Here is a 24807-nt window from a genome sequence, read left to right on the forward strand (position 1 = left end):
TTGGTTAAAATGGAAGACCCCTTTTCATAAAAAGGGACTAGCTACGTTGCCGCTGAACCCAAATATCATTGCTACTGATGTCAGCAAATGCATGTAAGTTGGTCTTCTGCATCATAATAATTATGTCAGCACAGCATTTTTCCTTCATTCTTGCAGGTGTAAGATTGACTCATGTTTATGCTGCCATTTTATTCTTCTCAGGAACCAGCCAGCCACCCATACAGTACTGTCCACAAAGAATGTATAAACCCTCTGAAGGCATTCAGAGTTACCAAGATTGGCATGGGCCATCATTCAAACAAAGTGCCTCCCTGCCCACCAGTGCATATTTCCAAACAATGTTTGCATTCCCTAAACTGGTTGTTTGAGTGTGACTATAATGACAATAGCATATCAAAACCATGTTGGTATTCTTTTGTGCATGATTTTATTATTCAATATATATTTTTCTTATTAATATTACTATTCTATTAGTAGTAGCCATAAATGGTACCGTAAAGGGTTCTATATGAAACCATTTGGTTTGGTGAAGAAGAACCCGTAGGGTTTTATTTGGGTCAGTGAAGAAGAACCCTACAAAAGAGTTCCATATATGATACCATTTTTGGTTCTATATGGAACTCCTTTTCTGCAAGTGTGCCATTCTGCCAACCAATGGCTCCAAATTCCTAAATTTATGATAACTGTCACGCCTTGCTCCTGCTCCCTATCTCTCTGGCCCTCGAGGGCACCAGGCTGCCCTTCATTACGCACACCTGTCACCATCATTACGCGCATCAGCGCTCATTGGACTCACCAGGACTGCTTCACGTTGTTGACTGCCACGTTGTTGACTGCCCCCTCTATTTCTGTCTGTTCCTCAGCTTTGTTCCCCTTATCAGCATTATTGTCGGGATGTTGTTTTGTTCCCCCCGTCCAGACGCTGTTCTTGTTTTGTTTGATGTCCATTTTCCATTAAATGTTCACTGCCTGTACTTGCTTCTCATCTCTAGTGTCGGTCCTTACAGAATGCTGATTCCACTATTTGAAGCATCAGGGAGTTCTTGTTTTTTGTTTTTGGTGGTGACATCGGGTCTGGGTGCGGACGCCGATGGAACCGGGGGTGCTTCAGCTGGCTTGTCGGACTTCCGCGCCTGAGCTGGCTTCAGAGGTTTCCTTACATCGGTTGGCTCGGCAGGCTCCAATCCCATGTCATGCCTCAGCCGGCTCGTTGGGCTCCCAAGCCCCAGCTGGCCCATCAGACTCCCACGCCTCAGCGGGATCATCAGGCTCCCACGCCTCAGCCGGCTCGTACGGCTCCCACACCTCAGCCGTCTCGTCCGGCTTCTACGCCTCAGTGGGCTTGTCCAGCATCCATGCCTTGTCTGGCCCGTCAGGCTCGCCCAGGTGGGACGCAGGGTGGTGCCCCCTAGAGGGGGAGGTAGTGTCATGCCTGCTCCCGCTCCCCCTCTCTGGCGCGTTCGAGGGTGCCCGGCTGCCCTTCATTACGCACACCTGTCACAATCATTACGCGCATCTGTGCTCATTGTATTCACCTGGACTCCTTCACATTTTTAATTGCCCCCTCTATATCTGTCTGTTCCTCAGTTTTGTTCCCCGTGTCGACATTATTGTCGTAATGTTGTTTTGTTCCCCCTGTCCAGACACTGTCCTTCTTCTGTTTGATGTCTGTTTTCCATTAAATGTTCACTCCCTGTACTTGCTTCTTGTCTCCAGCATCAGTCCTTACAGATAACCATCAGTTGATTTGGTATTGCACACACTTACACCCATACAATCCAACATACATTGTCCTGAACTGAACATGCTAACATTTACATTACATTTTTGTCATTTAGCAGACACTGTTATTCAGAGCGACTTACAGTGAGTGCAATCATCTTAAGATAGCTAGGTGAGACAACCACATACTGAGAGTGTCTGACACACTTAAACTCAATTTTATCTCACTGTTGGTAAGGTAATGCTTTCCCTTTGAGTTCTAATCCTGTTTACCTTAAAGATTATGTCTCTGTCATAGCTCCCAGTCCTGAGACCAGCTTTATCAGTACTGAACCTTGACTATTCATGTGCATTTGCAGGCCAAGTAGCTTGTGCTATTTTGTAGATTATGAGTGCTTTAACCTGGGTCTTAGAACTTCTGTACCCTGCATCTTTTGAAATCCACTACTTACTCTCTTGAATATAAAAATAAATAAAAAATCACAAATATTTGCTGACGTATTTGCTGAGATCAGGACTTGGTTACTTCCATAATTCTAAGAGAGATGTAAGAGAGATGTAATGTTTTACCAATCACCGATTTCAACACATCTCAACCATTCCAAACTATTTTCAACAACCAACAACAGAATTTGACTCCGACAAACAATCTTTATCACCGACATTATTCAATAGTGCATTTGCCTGGACTTTCTCCTCGAAACATGGAGTCTCATTTGTGTATATGCAGTGATCTTTCACCACTTCTGCGGTTATCTGTGAGAAATCTGGGTCAAATGTTCTCTAGTTCTTAATGCATAAGATTCATTACATGGCCTTAGGATGGGCTGTCTAATCTGTCCCTACTTGAATGAACTGATCTCCATCTAACAGCTATTTAAGTATTGTCAAGAATAAGACTGCTATATGATTTAAGATTGACAGTGGATGGTGGTGGTGGTGGTGGGGGAACTCCATTGAAATCCAAGAAAAGCATGACTGGGTCGTGAAGGCCAATAGAAATGGTGCAATAATCAGTAATTGTCACAGATCATCATTTTTTATAGTGGCATCTGGGAATCTGGTCAATGGTCCTATTCTTAATATACTGTACAGTGCCTTCAGAAAGTATTCATACCCCTTATTCGACGTCTTGTGTTACAGGCTGAATTCCAAATGTATTGAATATATTTTTCTCACCCATGTACACACAATACCCCAAAATGACAAAGTGACATGTTTTTAGAAAGTTTAGCAAATTTATTGAAAATGAAATACAGAAATATCAAATGTACATCAATATTCACACCCCTGAGTGTGACAATACATGTTAGAATCACCTTTGGTAGTGATTACTGCTTTGAGTCTTTCTGGGTAAGTCCTTAAGAGCGTGCACAGCTGGATTGTACAATATTTGCCCATTATTATTCTTAACATTCTTCAAGCTCTGTCAAATTGTTTGTTGTTCATTGCTGTACCCCCCTTTCGACCCCTAATGTTTAATTGTCAAAGACTCCAGCCACCCTAGTCATAGACTGTTCTCTCTGCTACCGCACGGCAAGCGGTGCCGGAGCGCCAACTCTAGGTCCAAGAGGCTTCTAAACAGCTTCTACCCCCAAGCCATAAGACTCCTGAACATATAATCAAATGGCTACCAATACTATTTGCATATCCCCGCCCCTTTTACACAGCTGATACTCTCTGTTGTTATCGTCTATGTGTGGTTACTTTAATAACTCTACCTACATGTTCATATTAACTCAATTACCTTGACTAACCGATGCCCCCCCCCCCCCCCCCCCACACACATTGACTGTACTGGTAGCCTCCTGTATATAGTCTCACTATTGTTATTTTACTGCTGCTCCTTATTTACTTCTTACTTTTATTTCTTATTCTTATTTGTACTGTTGGTTAAGGGCTCGTAAGTAAACATTTCACTGTAAGGTCTACCCCGGCACATGTGACTAATACAATTTGATTTGACAACAATTTTCAAGACTTGTCATAGATTTTCAAAAAATATTTCAGTCAAAACTGTAGCTCGGCCACTCAGGAACATTCACATAGAACTGACTTGGCCTTGTGTTTTAGGTTATTGTCCTGCTGAAAGGTGAATTTAAACTCCCTGGTCTTTGTGGTTGAATCTGTGCTTGCAATTCACCACTCGATTGAGGGACCTTAATTGTATGTGCAGGGTACAGAGATTGGGAAATCATTAAAAAAATCATGGTTAACCACTATTATTGAACACAAAATGAGTCCATGCAAGTTATATGATTTGTTAAGCACATGTTTACTCCCAAACTTATTTAGGCTTGCCATAACAAAGGAGTTGAATACTTATTGACTCAAGACATTTCAGCTTTTCGTTTTTTATTAATTAAAAATGTTTTACAAGCAAATATTCAACTTTAACATTATGTGGTATTGTGTGTACTGTAGATCAGAGACACAAAATCAAAATGTAATCCATTTTAAATTCATGCTATAAGACAAAAATAAACGTGGTTAAAAGGCTTGTGTATTACACTCTATGACACTTATACTCTTGTGAACATAACCCCAACTGGAGGTCGGCATCATATCTCTTCACAGTGTTACTGTGACAACAACCTTTTTGAAGGTATAGTATTGTATGTCCCTCTCAGGATATGAATAAGCAATAACCACGATAAGACATCGGTACTATTAATTCACAGTTCATGATCGACATGCAATACTGATGGTATACAGTGATGAAAAAAGAATTAGTTAAGAGATCAAGATCAATTCTGTGTGTTATTTAAGACATACTGTACCTTTGTGCAACATAACGTGACAGAGGACATTTTAAGTACACTTCTACTTTCATTCCAGACCTGCTTCTATTTTCAGGCGGCCTAGCGTCTGCTATGAAATCCCTGGGTATTCCACAGAGTTAGAGCAGTTCTCAGGAGATTAATGTCCATATCCAGACACTTACCTGTCAGCCAGCCTGATACGATTATTCCAATGTGTGGCTGGCTGGAATGCACTTCCTCTACTATGGTGTAGTCTTCCTGTGTCATGCCTCGTCTTGAAAATGTCATCTGCCATGTGGTACACATAACTTCATGTATCGTTTGCTGACCTAAACATCATATTGAAAATGTTCCCCGGCACATTATGAAGTACATTCCTGTGTGTGCCGATCAATTTGTCTCTTGTCACGTTGACGTGCAATATATCCTAAATAAATAAATACAATATCAGATATCAGCATGCCACTATCATGCATTCAACATGACATTGTTTGTCAGGAGGAAACAACAATTAGACAAATATTTAACTGGATTCAAAACGGTTCCGTGGATTTCCTTTGTCCCCCGCTATTCCGATTACTGAATGTTTACCTCTGAATTTACCATTCTAATTGCTTGTTGCAAGTCAATTTGTTTTCTGAGAAAGTTGTTCTAATTGGAAAAAAATGACGAGAGCCTTCAATCATATGGTAGCAGTGTAGTGTTCAACAGAGTTCATGCAGGGGACCTGACCTCTGAAAACATGGAACATTTTGAAGGTTGATTTTCCTGTATCTGAAAAATAATCAATCATTTCTGTATTCATGAGAGGTTAACCTTGAGTTATTGATAATTAACCATCATTGTGCACAAGACGTTGAATGGATTGTCTCCAGGCAACCATATAGATTGGAAGCAGGATATTTGTTTCATGTGGGGAAGGTATATCCACACAATACCCATACGTTCAGCAGTATTGAGCTGCTTACAAATACCACCCTGGGTTAGCATGAAGGGAGACATTATTTCCTCCTGATACTTCTCAATGTTTTGACATCAGTGCATCTGATAATAGGGCAATATTAGCAAGAGCATGAAGGTAAGCAATATGTTCTGGTCTAACCCAAGTAAGGTTCAGTGATATTCTCGATTGACATAGCAGTTAACCCTAATGTCCTCTAAACCATTATGTAATCATGACGTGTTGGGGGAAAAAAGCACTCTGGAAAGCACTGGACAACGTTTTGTGGGTGCAACTGCCACTTTCATTAGTAGGGTCAGTGTCCACTGCAAGTTGCAGTGCATCAAATCAAAATCAGGTAATTCAATTCTGATTAAAACAATCTAAATTGCATGCACGAACAGACACTGCAGGATTTGGATTTGTAAATGTTATGCTGAGCAAGGACCAAAGCATTCAGTTAAATGTTGATTGTGTTAAAAAAAAACCTTGGCGAGGGAAAACACAGCAACCATGCTGTCTGTCAGTGTTGTGAGCTACCTGTTCATGGTAACTGAATGGTAACCATTAGTGCAGAAGGGTGTCACACTGACTCCTTGTGAATGACGTTTGCCATTCTCCCTGGCACTTTCAAAAGGGCACACACACCTGAAATGAAACACATTTAAAAATAGACATTTCAATTTGAAACATTTTATTCATTTTCAATTACATCTCACAGAGATACATTTAGTTTGTTAATACAATAGTATTAAAACAGTTATGCAACACCTATCAAGCACAACTCAGCCACAACTTGAACTATCTTGATTAAGAACCATGGAGAAAGAGTTGAATTAATCGAAAATGTTTGAGAAAATCTTCCCCAGGTACTGTATCAATGCACATTAACATGTTTTTCTGTATAGTTCTGCATATTGATCCAATATGTCTGTGGTGGTCATATTTTTATTTAACCTTTATTTAACTAGTCAAGTCAGTTAAGAACAAATTCTTATTTACAATGACGGCCTACCCCGGGCCAAACCCTCCCCTGACCCGGGCGACGCTGGGCCAATTGTGCGCCGCCCTTCGATACTGTTAAATGTTGACGATAGCATATGTGAATTTTCTTTCACGGAATCTGCGGAATGTTGATGGCCACCAGACAGATCATACTGTCACTGTGCTTCATTAAGGAGTTAAAGGACAACCTCGGAGTGAACCATGGTCATTCCCACAGTTGACTCATTCTTACAGAACATTTACAATAACAAACAAACAGGTCACAACAAAACACAGGGATGATGCACACATAGGCAAGGTACTGTATCTCTACCATTAGAAAAGGACATCATGTCATTCTAAAACAGAAGCTCGACACAGCCATGGGGAACTAAACATTTGGATTTGTAATTACTGAGGGACATAACAAACATCATTAAGGGGTATGTTTGCGCTTTCATTTGATTACTTTCATATTCCCGCCATATAAATATCTCATGTAGATTGTTCTAAGGATTGACAATCTTCTCATGTGTAAAAGCCTATCCTTTCGGCATAAAATCTAGACATAAAACACTCAAAAGCTTGGTTGACAAATTAATTTAAAAAATGCATACAGTAAGGCAATGCAGCTGCGTTGAATACTCTAAATAGTTAGCTGTTGATTTCACATTCTTGAGAAGTGAAAAGTACACGTAAAACACATCCTTTGCTGAGTACTTGACTCTGAAAGCTAGAGTTCATTAAAGGCAATACATGTTTAAGTCTTATAAAGTCAACTTTGAAAGTATAAAAAACATAACTGCACAAATCTTGCATGGAGCTGAGCTGAAATGGCCGTTTGAGTTAAGACCTGAAAAAGACAAAAACACTCATCAACAAACACATAGTACCTGTGGGATTCATCGTTATGAGACAGCATTTTGTTGAAGGCACTCTGGAAACCTTGAATCGATTGTGCCAAAAGTGAATCCTGTGAATGGTGAAAGACAAAAACAGTTCTCTCTTACTGGACATCTTTGGTATCCTGATGGGGCCACTGCTGCTGCCATCCCCTCCATCACTCAGGGCTTTGATCTCAATGAGGTAGTCCTCACCAGAGGGGACCTGCAGTGCCATGCTGGTCCTGTTGGTCTCCACAACGCTGGTCTTCCCAAGCCAGTTCTGACGGTACAGCACCTAGAGACGGGAGAGGGAATATCATGGTATCTGATATCAATAATACAAATTTAAGTGACACAGTCGTTTTTGGATAATGCCACTATTGTTTTTGATTTGGGGGGGGGGGAGCTATTTTTGGGGAAAAAAATACAAAAGTGTTTTCTTGTGCAGCCAAATAGTCTTAAGAAATTGTATTTTGTATTTTTCAGAAGCCCCTTTCCAGAGGATGACATGAATTGCAAATTATAGTGTGAGGTGCTAGTGTGGCCCCCGTGGCGCTCCATGGAGGCTAGTGTCTGAGTGTGAAGCTTCACAGGCACTCAGCTGCTTCCTCACCTTCTCTTTCATATCTCTGAGCCATATCAGATCAATCAATTAGCAAAAGGTGCTCCATTGTAAAATAATACTTTAAAAGAAACCAGGACCTTTTCTGAGTCATAATCCTCTGCTGAATGCTCTCAGTTCAGATACTCAAGATGACATGAAACGCTTCCTGTTACGCAGGTTCAAACACTTTTTACTACTGAGCATTCAGAGGGATCAAAAGGCAGGAAATAATGGATCCTCCGGGCGTTCCACCATTAGGGACGCCATTAGGGAAAGTGTTACCTCAACAGCTATCCACAAGGACACATTTTGTGTGTTTCCATATCAGAACATGGCAGACCTTCAGTCAAACATACTCAGTGGAAACCCAGAACAATGGAGAAACAGATTTGTTTTGTGTCATAACACCAGGAACGGTCTTTTTTCATTTGTACGGGTTGTCCACACAATTTTGCATGGACAATCTATATGTGACAATGGAAGTGCTGAGGTTTATACTTCCACTGCGACCAGGGAGACATTAATAGATAAGACAGCTGTTGAGGTAAACCAACAAACTGCATTTGTTTCCTAGTTTTCAAAGATCCCGCTATTACACTGACAACACTCACCTTGTATCCTGTCACCTCAGACTCATTTCCCATTGCCTTGACATGTTCCCAACTCAAAAAGATCTTGGAGTTTGTCAAGTTCCACTCAATATTCCCTGGAGGTTGACTTGGTGCTGAAAGATATGCAATCATAAAGCCACACAAATTAATCACGTACAATTCCGTCTATAGCTAAAATTACTTTCTCACTTTAAACATCCCCATAATCACTGCTGTTTGAAGGAACTACCCACTGGGCACACACTGGTTGAATCAATGTTGTTTCCATGTAGGGCTGGGCGATATGGCCAAAATATATTTTCAAGGTATCTTTAAAAAAAATGGACGGTCATTTTATGTTTTGGAATAACAATAGTTCTATGTTTGCTTTATGGGTAGTGCAAGATCCTAGGGTGGCAACACATACATTCTAAGTGATTTCAATGGGTCTTTCTCCATTCTACTTGTTTTATACTGTTCGATTAAACTTTTGCATTTCCTGCACTCATTTGAGATGTTGCAATTGCGATTTGACTTGCGATTTAGTGCAAAACACTTGGGTGAACTGTTGGTTCCATAGAAATAGAATGATTATTCTAATTCTATAGGCACTTTGCATAGTGTTGTTTGACATGACGCTGAACGTAGATGCCAGGGAGGAGTTATTGTAACAGGGTAGGAACCAAACTGTTGATCATATGTCTCATAGGGGACCCTGTAATCTTTGGATTCATTGCATGTTCTCATATTCATGCTTTGCGTATTCCTCTTTGATTTGTAAGATACTGTTGCACAAACAACATGCTGATTTAAGTCTACACCATCACTGGTATTATCAGGCTGTTTAGCTAATTACGTTTGCTCTGACTCAGTACATTTATTAGCTAGCTAGCTAGATAGACAGCTAACTAGAGATTAGCAGCTAACAAGATGTAGGCCAAACTTGCTAAAAAAATACAAACTAGCTGTTTGCAGATGTAAGAAACACAAACTAAGAATGCAATTATAAGAAGCAATGTGAAAACGGCATCATAATCATCAACATTGTTGCATGTGCTGCATTGACCATGCAGACTGAACGCAAGTTTCTCGTGGTCGAGGAACAACATTTGCGCTCCTTGAGTAACGATCAGTGTTGCCAACTCCTCAGTAAGGAAAATAGCTATTGGCTGTCCTAAAAGTCGCTATAAGTCGCTAAATGACATCATCACCTAATTTGCATAATTGGCCATGTGCATGTAATTGTGATGGACTCTGTAGGAGAAAGGAATAACGTCGTGGGAGAGACAAAAAGTGAGTAAAAAATACCCTAAATATGTTGTTTGTTTTTTTGTTTCGTTTTTTATCTGGACGCGGAGGGGTGAACATCACCTGCTCTGACTGCAGCTGGGATGGACTGCTGCGCGAGGACTGGGCCGCCTGTGAGTGCTTTGGGACGGGGTGGTGGGGCCCACGGCAGCACCCGCTGCTCGTTTAGAAGAGTAAGAACGTTACATGCTTTCATGTCAGAGTCTCCAAAAGTCTCCAATAACACCAGAAAAAATTGCTAGATTTGTCGCTAGTCGCTTTTTTGAAAATGTGTCGCTAGAGGGGTCTGAATACTCGCTAAATATAGCGACAAGGTCGCTAAGTTGGCAACACTGGTGACGGTGCGGGCTAGGAAAGTGCCATGGAGAAAGGACTCAAGTAGTGAAGTAAACTCTAAAAATGGATGTTACACAATGCGTATCACATTTAACAAAACAAAAATTAAAATCCCGTTATAGAAGGTAAAGTAAAAACCCAAACCGGTCAGTGCATCAATACCGGTATATAGTAAAATATGGTATACTGCCCAGCCCTATTTCCACGTAACCAACAGTTGAACTGACGTCTGCGCCCAGTGGGTCTCGAATAGAAGATAACACAAGAAGGAGGGATAGCTGATTGCTTTGTGATAGAGTTAGTAGTTGAATAATTGCATCTTACTCTGATAAGCTCATAAAAACGCCTCCTCTCCCTGAGTTGTCAAGGTAAACAGCATCTTATCACCCATTTTTTATTTATTAAAAAACCCCAGAAGTGACTCTTCTTATCAACTGTATGCAAGAATGTGCTCTGTGTTGCCTTAAAAATGTAGCATTCTCTGTGTTGGTCTTGCCAACCCTAATTGTCTCACCTCTGAGAAGCAGAGGCTACCTCATGTAGGTCTGATATCTGATTGGAGGTTAACTTTACAGTAATACTATTGGTCAACAACTCAGGTTTTGAATCCAAACAACTCAGATGCTTATAGAAGATCAATATTCATTTTTCTATCTCCTATTTGTTCCTGACCTTCTGTGGTGAGACACCTTCTTTCTTTCTCTCTCCACACCATGGACTTTTGGGGCCTTTCAGGCTATGATTTCTGTCTCTCTCACTGACCATGCTTAGAATAATGCCTTGTAATGCTTGTTAATGTCTTGTAACGTAAGCTTTATGCCTTGAATGTGAATCCATTCATTTTACAAAGTAGTTAAATACACTTGTATTTGGAATCCAGTCTCGGACCTTCCTTCATTTGCCTATTACTGTAACTCAACTCTCGCATATTGCTAATAATCTTTATGGAGTCAGATAAACATTTAAATAGGCCAATCCCATAGTCTTATTAGTCGCAAGTGATGTATAATATACACATAAAAACATTTCTGGCCACTACACTGCTAATTCACATGTTTGTAGGTATGACATAATCCAATTCCATTCGTTAGTCTTGCAGTTACCATGCAGTCAAAACTTTACCCAGATGATGATGTTTTGTCTCAGCAGTGCTGTTGATGTAGAGTATTCACAGAGGCTCTAAAGCCATTGAAGTTGTACTGTATACTGCTGCATTCCACCACAATTCCATTCATGTTAACCTCTGCTGGATATACCGGCTTCATATACGTGAAAGCAAACTTGTGGAGAGAAAAATGCTCAAATTGCATGTGACAACTGTTCCATCTTAGAGAATACTCACGTGGTTTCTTGGTGGTGACGTTGACTGCGGGGCTAGAAGGCCCTGCTCCAGCGCTGTTCTGGGCCCTGACTGAGATCAGATACACAGTACTGCCCTTGAGCCCAGAGAGAATGGCTGCAGTGTCTGTGACCCTCACCATCTCAGCATCACTCTCTTGCATCCCCTCCTCCCAACAAAGGACCTGGAACCAAAGACATGAAGGTTATTCCAGACCTCCCGACAGCATTAAAACAGGATTAGAGACACGTCCAGCACCGTTGTTTGTGGACCTGATAACCAGGTTCACAATGGGGGTCAAGCAACCTGGGCCTTCTCTACAGCCAGACAGTTCTGGGCTATATACTAAGGGGAAAATGGGCAAGGATCCTCAGGGTGTTCCGTCATTAGGGACAGTGTTGGTTGTGGAGGAAATTGATATATGATGTTCACACTTGTGAGGGGTGATTTATAGAACACTACTCAGGCAGGGAAGCAGCCAGTGTATTAGGCTCCTTGGGAGACTGGAATAGCTGTGGACAGACCTCTTCACTCTAGATTAGATGGTGAGAAATATACCTTTGTATCCCAAGGTATTCTTCGGGGGAGGGGAAATGTCACGTTTTTGCCATTGGCAGTTGTATTTAAATGCATGCCAACCTATTGCTAAGTCAATCATCGTGAGGATAATACTGTATCTATCATGCTGTTTTCTGCTCTCTACCAGCATCATGATTCTTTGGATATTTTTCATACCTCATATCCAATGATCTTCCAACTGCTGGCTGTCTGGGTAATGGGTTCCCAGTACACCTCGATTTCAGAGGCTGACAGCGTCCGGGTCCACACTCTGGACGGGGGTTCAGAGGGCTCTAAGAATGACAAATTTAGACCAAGGACATTATCGAGAATGGTAAACATTCAAGTCAAACTAACCCAAAGCTTCCATTTCATCAGCATCTTGAGAAATAGTCAAAATAACTAACCTTCCTCTGCGGAATACACTACAACCACATGGCTAGACGGGCCTTCTCCTTTGTTGTTGTAGACTCCAACTTTCACCTCAAATTGGGAGAGGGGAGGGACGCTGTCGTTCCTGAAGGTGTATCTTGATGCATCAGGTGAAGCCAGCACAGTCTGCTTCCATGTGCTTGTACCAAGAGGACGAAAAGCCACAACGTATCCAAATTCCTCTCCACTCTGTAGCTCCTCTGGTATTGGCTATGAGACAGAGACAATTTGGCTGCATAAATTGTAGCAATTCTTATCCCTTCCCATTGGTTGAACTGAATATCAAATTACTACCTCAACTGGAAGTGTCAAATTCTGAACAGTGAAATACCACAACCCCAACATAATGCATTATATCCAAAGATATACACAGTATATACACATTCTGCATGATAAGTTCATTCCCTTTAAGAAACCCACAGAAACATCCATTCTGAGACATCTTCCTAGATTTATGCACAAACAATTTCCACCATCTCTGCATCTGCATTTTGATTTACACACCAGGGGAGCCATTTGGAACAGGCAAATAGTTAGGCAAGACAGCTCTTCTTTTAATTTAAACCCATTTAATTGAAGTCACATCGCCGTAGAGAATTCTGTCAAAACCCCATTCATGTCAGAAGAGTGATTTGAAATGTACATATTTGTAGGTATTGTATCTTGTAGTTGTCCTTGACATACAAGGAAAAACAAATAAATAATTTTAAAAAGGAAAGGAAAGAACACTGATCTGTCATAATAAAGATGTATTCTATAAGTCCGTGATGATCAGCAAGCTTACCTCCCATTGGATAACCAGTTCTCCCCGCCTTCCTCCTCCTCCACTCACATTACCTGGTGCTACTTCAGGAACTGGATGGACAAAAAACAACAACAGTGTCCAATATAAGTTTGTGTATTCCTCGGAGCAAAGGCATGTATTTGAATCCCTACTACTCCGAAACCCTACGGAAGCCTTGATGTCACTATCATAGTGCCCCTCATCCTTGTACGGTTTCAAAGCAAAGGCTTAGCTTTTTGATGTAATTAAATTAGGGTTGATACTGGCACGAGCGCCAGTGCACGCTACTGCTGTTACTACAGTGTATCGCACTGCAGGAATACTCTTCCCTTGTGATTCAGTGGGCCAGGCGGAAGCACTCTGCTAACCCACTCAGAAGAGACACTTTCAAGTCATTGCCTTATGGCAGGCGTGGGTATTTCACACGGCTCCTGTTGATGCTGCTGACATGAATTAATCATGGCAGAAATTCCTGAGTGCTGATGTGAACAGCGTCGGAATGCTATAAAAGGTATGATGCCTCCTGCTCGGGTAGTTCTAATCTGACAGGCAAATGTCTCGAGTGTCAATATCCACATGGATAGATAGGCCACGTGGCCTAAACACACGAATAAATTATCTCTCACTTTCTTTTCCTATTAGGTCAATTAGTAACATCTGTCTCTGTGTCAGTCAAATTGGAACAGAGCTGATTCTGTCTTCATTACACGTAATTAGCGATGAGAAAGGCACAATAACCAGTGGACTGGCGTGAAAAGTGTATGTGGGTTCTACATGGTGAAATTCATCAGGGGCTGAACGGAACACTCCATGCAAAATGAAACTAATCAGACCGTTAAATTACATTTCCACCGTGGGGTTGATAGATTCACCACAAGAGGAAAAAGAGAAATGAGAATGTACCTGCCGCTTTTGTTCGAATCTGCTTGGATTGCATGCTGGGCTCTCCAACACCCACATTGTTGCTAGCCACCACCCTGAATTCGTAATCCACCCAGGGGTTCAAATCTATCACCGTTGCATGAAACATCTGTCCAGGCACAGAATCAGGAACTAGGATTAAAGAATTTAGAATTTAAATACATATTGATTCTCATCCACCAACAAAACACATTCATGTTATCAAAGACTGCCTGTGATACAATTAATGTCAATATAACTTATCCAAGAAGGCCCCCAAGATAACGAATGATTAAAGATAAATACTCCTGTTCACATCATTCATCCCCAAAGCTGACTATTCCCACAGTATTCTGATAGAACAGACATTTTAAAGGGGAAATTACAAACATCAGAAGCCTTTTTAAACCTTAAATACACTACAAGGTCTACATTTCCTGCATTGCAAGAACGTTCTCCTGCAACAGGGTGATCAAATTAAGATCCTACATCTGTAAACAGTGTCTGTGAGGGATGGGCTGGCATTGTAGCTACCTGTCCTGACGGCCTGCCAGCCTATGGAGAAGGGGGTCCTGGCCTGGATGCTGTATGTGATGACAGGGCTGTGGTGGTCAGGTCCAGACTCCCAGGAGAGCTGGGCAGTGGAGTCAGTGATTTCCCCCACAATAAGGCCCTCTGGGGCACCGGGAGGCCCTGAAATAACCAGCAGCACAGGCACAGAACAGGGAGACAAGGACAACCACTGTCAAATAGTTCTATTGTGTCAGCCAAAAAAAGGATGGCAAGGTTAGAGCAGTCTGCCCACAAAAGAGAGAGACATTTAATATTTCACACAGCAGAGATAAAGATCCTCCAGTTGATGAGGGGAAATACAAAAGGATTCAAAAACGAAGGAGAAGAGGAAAATTTATGCATTGATTTTCAGATGCTCCTGTAGTCATTATTTAACACTGAATGAATGTCACCCAGAATAGTTGGCTGAAGTAAAGGGAATTAATAGAACGGGTGATCATGTCTGAGGTTGTCTAATTCCTCTTTAGATGAGTGCTACCCTAGATATGGTATATCTCTATGGGTGCTACAGTATGCCAGTAAACCAAAGTATCATCACAGGGAGGAAGTGCGTGCGTACCTCTAACAATCAGGTGGGCTGCTGCTGAGACACTGTCCACCACAGTGTGTACCATGCACACATACTTCCCAGAATGCTTTAGCTGAATATTCCTGACCATCAGATCACCAGCTGATCCCTGATGACAATAGAACAGAAAAAGTGTGCAATTTATCAACAATACTAGTGTCTCGAAATACAGTCATTCAATATATATTTCTTTCCAGCTGTGTAGCACCTTTCATACCACTTATACAGTATACATTATGATAGATTTTTTTTATCCCAAGTATGCTATTGCAGTAGCAGTGAGAGAAAAGAGCAGGTAGGAACATTGGAGTGACACTGATTTCAACACTCCTTGTGTTAAAAACAAAAAAACACTTCCTGGAGTTTAAGAGCTCTGCCAAATGATGCTCACAGTGAAAATGTCAGTGTTATACAGGCCGTTTTAGTGCAGGGTCTTTGTGTGCTCAGCAGACCAGAGGATAAATCCTGTAGGCAGACAGATTTGTGTGCCTTTGTTCACTGGAGTGTCAGGTGATTTACTCATAAGATCAGCAACAGACTGGTTGTTTTAATCTTCATGTCCACAGGTTTTACCTGGCCAAGTCTCCATGTTAAATGCCTTAGTCTTGTCTGAGATGAACAGTGCCTTCAGAAAGTATTCATAGCCCTTGACTTATTCCACATTCTGATGTGTTACAGTCGGGATTCAAAATGGATTAAATATGAGTTTTTCTCACCCATCTACACACAATACCCCATAATGACAAAGTGAAAACATGTTTTTAGAAATGTTTGCAAATTTATTGAAAATGAAACACCGAAATATTCACCCCGCTAAGTCAATACATGTTACAATCACCTTTGGCAGCGATTACAGCTAGGACTCTTTCTGGTAAGTCTCTAAGAGCTTTGCACACCTGGATTGTTTAATATTTGCACATTACAATTTTGTTTTATTCTTCAAGTTCTGTCAAATTGGTTTTTGATCATTACTATACAGCAATAGATTTTCAATCCGATTTAATTCTAAATTGTAACTAGGCCACTTAGTTAATGTTGTCTTGGTAAGCAACTCCAGTGTATGTTTGGCCTTGTGTTTTACGTTATTGTCCTGCTGAACGGTGAATTTGCCTCCCAGTGTCTGTTGGAAAGCAGTCTGAACCAGGTTTTCCTCTAGGATTTTTTCCTGTGCTTACCTCTATTCTGTTTATTTTATCCTAAAAAAAAAACCTCTAGTTCTAGCCAATGACAAGCATACCCATAACATGATGCCGCCGCCACCACAATGTTTGATGTGTTGTGTTGGATTTGCCCCAAACATAACACTTTGTATTCAGGACATAGTGCATTTCTTTGCCAAATTCTTTGCAGTTTTAATTTAGTGCATTATTGCAAACAGGATACATGTTTTGGAATATTTGTATTCTGTATAGGCTTCCTCCTTTTAATTCTGTCATTAAGGTTAGTATTGTGGAGTAACTACAATGTTGTTGATCCATCCTCAGTTCTCCTATCAGAGCCATTAAACTCTTTAACTGTATTAAAGTCACCAATAGCCTCATGGTGAAATCCCTGAGCGGTTTCTTTCCTCTCCAGCAACTGTGTCAGGAAGGACACCTGTATCTTTGTAGTGACTGGGAGTATTGATACACCACCCAAAGTGTAATTCATAACTTCACCATGCTCAAAGGGATATTCAATGTCTGCTTTTTTACCCATCTACCAATAGGTGCCCTTCTTTGCGAGGCACTGGAAAAACTCCCTGGTCTTTGTGGTTACATTTCTGTTTGAAATTCACTGCTCGACTGAGGGACCGTACAGATAATTGTATGTGTGAGGTACAGAGACGAGGTAGTCATTCAAAAAGAATGTTAAGCACTATTATTGCACACAGAGTGAGTCCATGCAACTAATGTGACTTGTTAGGCAAATATTTACTCTGGAATGTATTAAGGCTTGGCATAACAAAGAGGTGGAATACTTATTGACGCAAGACATTTCAGCTTTCCTTTTTTATTAATTTGTAAAAATTTGTAAAAACATAATTCCACTTTGACATTATGGGGTATTGTGTGTTGGCCAGTGACACCAAACCTCAATTTAATACATTTGAAATGTAACACAAGAAAATGTGGAAAAAGTCAAGGGGTGTGAATACTTTCTGAACGCACTGTAGGTGTTGGTGTAATGATACTGTACAATTCAGGATGCTTGTGTGCGGAGGTTGTAAATATTCTAACATGTTCATATAAGGTGTTGCTTTTTACTGTCCAAGCTATGAAGCTTGTGAGAAGAGACTACTGTGTGCTGTCTCCTGTACAGTACAGATAGAAGGTACATACCACTCCTATCATCTCAAAGTGGTCCTGTCTGTTGAAATCGATGAGCTTGCCGTTGAAGAACCACTTAAAGGTGGGACCCAGGGAGGAGTCTCCAGACACTTCACATGGCAACACGATGCTCTCTCCCACAGTGGCATCCACACTCAGCGGTGGAACTGTTATCTTGGTTGGCTCTATTTGAGAATACAGAAAAACAAACACACAGGATCATGTTTACCTTGAATATGAATATAAACCTGCTGCTGGACAAAATGTACTTTAGACAAGATGTTTCAATGCAGTGGCAGCCTCCCCTACTACTAATGTAACAAATTGATCTTAAATTGCTCCCATTGGGAAGTGTCTTCCTCTCAATCCTATTACATGTTTTTTTCATGATGTTTTATTGATATAGTCTTGAGACTGAATAATTCAACTAAATGCAATCATGGTGTCAAATTAAGGGAAAAAAATGAATAATCCATGTAGAACCATCAGTTATTAGAACAGCCACATTGAAATATGCCGCAGCAGGTCTTTTAAAATTAACATGCAATGTCTGACTTGGATGGAACAGAACATCTCTCTCCTCACTACTATAGATATAGGGATTTTCTACCCTCCGCTGTGTGACCAATAACTCACAGCTGACAAAACCAAGGATGAGTTATGTTTCTGTCAAACCAGCAGGAACATAAAACAACTATACATTTCATTATCAATTTCATGCTTGGCTTAGTATTTTTTTTCTTTCTCTAAACAGGTTTAAACCATCTGCTTAAAAGGTAGTGAAAACTGTGTCCGGAAAAGTACCTTTAACCACCAGAGTACCAGTACTGCTTGATGTCCCAAAGGGGTTCCTGGCCACACAGGTGTACCTCCCTCCGTCTGATTCGCTGATGTTGCTGATACGGAGAGTTCCATCCCCCATGATGGTCCGTCTGACAAGAATGAAAGAACAGACAGCTGTCGTTATCAGGATCAATAATGATTTGATAGCCCTCACTGGGTTATATAGGGATTTGAAATACTATATTAGTGATTGATAAATGAGGATAAGCATACAATTATATCAACACTTTCATATCACATCCATTCCGATATCCATGCTGTAGTTTGAATGACAACTATTTCATGAATAAAAACGTAATTATCTGGAAGATTGAATTCTCTACAAGCACATTTGCAGAGAGCAATTATCTTAGTTGAAGCAGAACAGATTTGCTGTAGGGTCGCCATGCTATTGACAGCACAAAAGATTAAATGCGTATTTTAATAGGATACACAGCGGGACACTAAGGCCAAAATGAGGACAGGGGAAGGAGAAGAGAGCAGCATAACGGGGAGAGATGATTCACTAATGGGAATCTTTACCTGCAGCCTTATCGTTATACAACATGTGAGTGATTCCTCACGTAACCAGGACAAAAAAAGACCATGGTTTTAGAAATGCTCACAAAATACAATCCATAGAATGGTCCGTTGGAGGGATGTTGGCGTACGCTGAGTGTACAAAACATTAGGAACACCTTCCTAATATTGAGTTGCACCCCCTTTTCCCGTCAGAACAGCCTCAATTCGTCAGGGCCATAGATTCTATAAGGTGTCGAAGGAATTCCACAGGGGATGCTGGCCTGTGTTGACCCCAATGCTTCCCACAGTTGTGTCAAGTTGGCTAGACGTTGTTTGGGTGGTGGACCATTCCTGATACACACAGGAAACTGTTGAGTGTGAAAAACCCAGGAGCGCTGCAGTTCTGGACACACTCAAACCTAGTGCGCCAGGCACCTACTACCATACCCCGTGCAAAGCAACTTAAATATAAGGCTCCTGAGTGGCACAGTGGTCTAAGGCACTGCATCTCCATGCTAGAGGTGTCACTACAGACCGTGGTTCGATCCCAAGCTGTATCTCAACCGGCTGTGATCGGGAGTTCCATAGGAAGGCGCACAATTAGCCCAGCGTTGCCCGGGTTAGAGGAGGGTTTGTCCTGGGTAGGCAGTCATTGTAAAATAGGAATTTGTTCATATCTGACTTGCCTAGTTAAATAAAGGTTATAAAAATAGATATATACACTTTGTCTTACCCATTCACCCTCTGAATGGCACACATTCTCAATTGTCTCAAGGCTTAAAAACCCTTCTTTAATTTGTCGACTCCCCTTCATCTACACCAGTGGTTCCCAAACTTTTTATAGTCCCGTACCCCTTCAAATATTCAACCTCCAGCTGCGTACCCCCTCTAGCACCCCCTCTAGCACCATCATTGTAAGCCTGCCACACACACACACTATACGATACATTTATTAAACATAAGAATGAGTGTGAGTTTTTGTCACAACCCGGCTCATGGGAATAGTAATAATAATAACATAATAATAATCAATAATTCTGCTCTTTATTTAACTATCTTACATATAAACCTTATTTGTTAATCGAAAATTGTGAATAATTCACCACAGGTTAATGAGCAGGGTGTGCTTGAAAGGTTGCACATAACTCTACAATGTTGGGTTGTATTGGAGAGAGTCTCAGTCTTAAATTATTTTCCACCAACAGTCTGTGTTTGTATTTAGTTTTTTTATGCTAGTGAGGGCCGAGAATCCACTCTCACATAGATACGTGGTTGCAAAGGGCATCAGTGTCTTAACAGTGCGATTTACCAAGGCAGGATACTCTGAGCGCAGCCCAATCCAGAAACCTGGCAGTGGCTTCTGATTAAATTACATTTTCACAGAACCGCTTGTTGCAATTTCGATGAGGCTCTCTTGTTCAAATATCGGTAAGTGGACTGGAGACAGGACAAGAAAGGGATAATGAATCCAGTTGTTTGTGTCATGCTTTTCGGGAAAGTACCTGCTCACTCAGGTGCTTCGCTATATCACATTTGACATTGTCGGTAAGCTTGTGTTCATTTGCACACAAAAAATCATACAATGATGGAAAGACCAGTGTGTTGTCCTTGTTAATACAGAGAGAGATGAGGTCCAACTTCTTAATCATAGCCTCAATTTTGTCCTGCACATTGAATATAGTGGCGGAGAGTCCCTGTAATCCTAGATTCAGATAATTCAGGCGAGAAAAAACATCAGCCGCATAGGCCAGTTGTGTGAGAAGCTTGTCATCATGCGAGCGGTCAGACAAGTGAAAATTCTGGTGAGTAAAGAACTTTAAGCTCGTTTCTCAATTTTAAAAAAACGTGTCAATACTTTGCCCCTTGATAACCAGCGCCACTTCTGTATGTAAAAGCGTCACATGGTCGCTGCCCATATCATTGCATAGCACAGAAAATAGAGGAGAGTTCAGGGGCCTTGCTTTAACAAAGTGAACCATTTTCACTGTAGTGTCCAAAATGTCTTCCAAGCTTTCAGGTATTCCCTTGGCAGCAAGAGCCTCTCGGTGGATGTTGCAGTGTACCCAAGTGGCGTCGGGAGCAACTGTTTGCACGCGCGTTACCACTCAACTATGTCTCCCTGTCATGGCTTTTGCGCCATCAGTACAGTTACCAACATGAGCAGCCGCTACGTTTGGTTGTTAATTATTTGACTATTCTACCTGTATTTGACATTGCGTTGTTATTTCGCTGAACACTAGATGGTTTAATTAAATGTTTTGCCAATGAAACGAGGCTGCTCAGGTGAGAAAAAAACCTCACCCAAATGTATAGCCCCGTTGGAAAATATAAATGGACTGTTTGAAAATGTGAATAAAAAAAGTCACGTGAATCACATTTTTATTTGACGTGCCCCCGAAGGCATTGCGCGTACCCCTGAAGTATGTGAAAATATTACTCATATTACAGAGTAGAGGACGACCGATTCATCGGAATGGCTGATTAATTAGGGCCGATTTCAAGTTTTCATAACTTCAGGAAATTTGTATTTTTGGGCGCCGATTTTTTTAAATTAATTTTTTTACTACACCTTTATTTAATCTTTATTTAACTAGGCAAGTCAGTTAAGAACACATTCTTATTTTCAATTACAGCCTAGGAACGGTGGGTTTAATTGCCTCGTTCAGGGGCAGAAAGACATATTTTCACCTTGTCAGCTCGGGGGATACATTCTTGCAACCTTACAGTTAACTAGTCCAATGCAATAACGACCTGCCTCTCACTCGTTGCACTCCACAAGGAGACTGCCTGTTACGCAAATGCAGTAAGCCAAGGTAAGTTGCTAGCTAGCATTAAACTTATCTTATAAAAAACAATCAATCATAATCACTAGTTAACTACACATGGTTGATGATATTACTAGATATTATCTAGCGTGTCCTGTGTTGCATATAATCTGACTGAGCATACAAGCATCTAAGTATCTGACTGAGCGGTGGTAGGCAGAAGCAGGCGCATAAACATTCATTCAAACAGCACTTTCATGCGTTTTGCCAGCATTGCGCTGTTTATGACTTCAAACCTATCAACTCCCGAGATGAGGCTGGTGTGAAATGTGAAATGGCTGGCTAGTTAGCGTGCGCTAATAGCGTTTCAAACTTCACTCGCTCTGAGCCTTGGGGTGGTTGTTTCCCTTGCTCTGCATGGGTAACGATGCTTCGATGTGGTGGCTGTTGTCATTGTGTGACAATACAGAGGCGGATGCAAGATGCAAGCAACGATGGTTTAATGAATACAGTTTACAGCAGCAACAGGACAGACTGACTCTACTCAGACGGAATCCAACCCAGGGACTAGGGCGCATCTTCCGATGATAGCGTGCTGAGAAATCCAGGGGAGTGTGTCCGGATGTGTAGGAGGGAGCACAGCAGATAATCCACACAAGGGCGATGAGAGATGAGTACGGACACACGACACAAACTCAGAGAAGTAACAACGATCTGACAACAAGAAACACTGGTTACAGAACATATAAAGGGAAGATAAGTGATTCCAGCTGGCACAGACAATCAGGCTGAGATTGGGAACCACGCCCACACAAACACGGGAGAGAGAGAGAGAGAGAGAGAGAGAGAGAGAGAAAGAGAGAGGGAGGCAGTGGATTCATGAACCGTGACAATACCCCCCCCCCTAGGAACGCCTCTTGGCGTTCCCAGGCGAATTTACCTGTCGATTGAAATCATCGATAAGGGAGTGATCCAGAATGTCCCTAGCAGGTACCCAACTTCTCTCCTCCGGGCCGTAACCCTCCCAGTCCACCAGGTACTGGAATCCGCGTCCCCTCCTTCTAGAGTCCAAAATACGATTGACAGAAAAGGTGGGTTCCCCATCAACAAGTCGTGGCGGTGGGGGAACCGGGACCGGCGGGTTAATGCGTGCCTGAAACACAGGTTTTATTTTAGACACATGAAAGGTAGGATGAATTCTCCTATACGCCGGAGGAAGCTTGAGCCGGACCGCCACCGGACTAATGATCCTGGTGACTTTGAACGGGCCGATAAATTTGGGGGCAAGCCTGTTCGAAACGGATCGGAGTGGAATGTTCTTAGTAGAAAGCCACACTCTTTGGCCAACGACGTATACCGGAGGCTTCGACCGGTGGCGATCGGCCTTAGCCTTGGTGCGCGCCCCCACCCGGAGAAGAGTCTCACGGGCTCTGCTCCATGCGTGACGGCACCTCTGGATGAAAGCGTGAGCGGAGGGAACAGTGACCTCGGACTCCGTACTGGGAAAGATAGGTGGCTGGTAACCTAAACTACACTCAAACGGAGAGAGACCCGTGGCTGCCACTGGCAACGAATTGTGAGCGTACTCAACCATAGAGAGTTGTTGACTCCAGGAAGAGGGATTCTTAGAAACCAAACATCGCAACACTCTCTCCAAATCTTGGTTGGCCCTCTCCGTTTGACCGTTGCTCTGGGGATGAAACCCTGAAGACAGGCTGACACTCGCTCCCAGTAACCTACAAAACTCTTGCCAAAACTTGGACACAAATTGGGGCCCCCTGTCAGAAACTACGTCCATCGGCAGGCCATGTAAGCGAAAGACGTGATCCACGACAGTTACCGCTGTCTCCTTGGCAGATGGTAATTTAGGCAAGGGAATAAAATGAGCCGCCTTCGAGAACCGGTCCACCACGGTCAAAACAACCGTCTTGCCCTGGGAGGGCGGGAGGGCGGTAACAAAATCTAGCGCGATGTGGGACCAGGGTCTCGAAGGGACCGACAGCGGTTGGAGTAACCCATCTGGGGGTCGATTAGAAGTCTTCCCAGTGGCACAAACCGAGCAAGCCAAGACAAAACTGTGAATGTCACGAGCCATCAGTGGCCACCAAAAGCGTTGCTTAACCAAAAAGCTAGTGCGGCTGACTCCTGGATGACACGCTACGTTGGAGCAATGTCCCCACCGAATAACATCGGACCGACACCCCTCCGGCACAAACAACCGATTAGGCGGGCAACCGGGCGGAGGCGTTACCCCTTCTAAGGCCGTTTTGACCCTCGATTCAACCTCCCATGTGAGTGTGGAGACCACTAGGGTCCCGGGTAGGATGCACTCGGGAGTGGATGGGCGTTCGGAATGGTCAAAAATGCGAGAAAGGGAATCGGGTTTGACATTCTTGGAACCCGGGCGATACGAGAGAGAGAAGTCAAAACGTCCGAAAAAGAGTGCCCACCGCGCCTGCCTGGAGTTGAGTCGCTTGGCGGTTCTGATATATTCTAAATTCTTGTGATCGGTCCAAACTATAAAAGGTACCCCCGAACCCTCTAACCAATGGCGCCACTCCTCCAGTGCTAACTTCACTGCCAACAACTCTCTGTTGCCAATGTCGTAGTTGCGTTCCGCAGGTGATAACCGATGGGAAAGGAACGCGCAAGGGTGCATCTTGTCGTCAGAAGAGGAACGTTGGGAAAGTACCGCACCTACCCCCACCTCTGAAGCGTCCACCTCCACCACGAACTGACGCGAGGGATCGGGAGCAATGAGGATGGGAGCCGAAACAAAGCGGCTCTTGAGTTTGGTGAATGCAGCCTCGGCTGTATCGGACCACCTGAACGTCACTCTGGGGGAGGTTAAGGCGGTAAGAGGAGCGACTATCTGGCTAAAGTTGCGAACGAAACGCCGGTAGAAATTGGCGAATCCCAGAAACCTCTGTAGGGCCTTACGGGAATCTGGGCTTGGCCAATCCACCACAGCCTTAACCTTGTCAGGATCCATGCGAATACCTTCAGTCGAGACGATGTAACCTAGGAATGGAACGGATTGTGCATGAAAAATGCATTTCTCCGCCTTGACAAAAAGTCCATTCTCCAACAACCTCTGAAGCACTC

General features: G+C 42.4%; 1 protein-coding gene across 1 annotated transcript in view; it reads right to left on the reverse strand.

Annotated features, from left to right (window-relative positions):
• Positions 1 to 6097: 6097 nt before the first annotated feature.
• The window catches only part of LOC109890167 (contactin-4), a 38137-nt gene continuing 19427 nt past the window's right edge, over positions 6098 to 24807 (reverse strand). Inside the window, exons 11-22 of the mRNA XM_020482139.2 lie at positions 18398 to 18525; positions 17606 to 17778; positions 15276 to 15393; positions 14678 to 14836; positions 14147 to 14296; positions 13244 to 13314; positions 12435 to 12669; positions 12205 to 12320; positions 11473 to 11653; positions 8508 to 8620; positions 7419 to 7587; positions 6098 to 7261 (exon numbers count right to left, since the gene is read on the reverse strand). Coding sequence (XP_020337728.2) covers positions 7176 to 7261; positions 7419 to 7587; positions 8508 to 8620; positions 11473 to 11653; positions 12205 to 12320; positions 12435 to 12669; positions 13244 to 13314; positions 14147 to 14296; positions 14678 to 14836; positions 15276 to 15393; positions 17606 to 17778; positions 18398 to 18525 — 1699 coding nt within the window. The 3' untranslated portion in view covers positions 6098 to 7175. The remainder of the gene's footprint in view (positions 7262 to 7418; positions 7588 to 8507; positions 8621 to 11472; positions 11654 to 12204; positions 12321 to 12434; positions 12670 to 13243; positions 13315 to 14146; positions 14297 to 14677; positions 14837 to 15275; positions 15394 to 17605; positions 17779 to 18397; positions 18526 to 24807) is intronic.

Source organism: Oncorhynchus kisutch, linkage group LG5, assembly GCF_002021735.2.
Source record: "Oncorhynchus kisutch isolate 150728-3 linkage group LG5, Okis_V2, whole genome shotgun sequence".
Taxonomy (NCBI): Eukaryota; Metazoa; Chordata; class Actinopteri; order Salmoniformes; family Salmonidae; genus Oncorhynchus; species Oncorhynchus kisutch.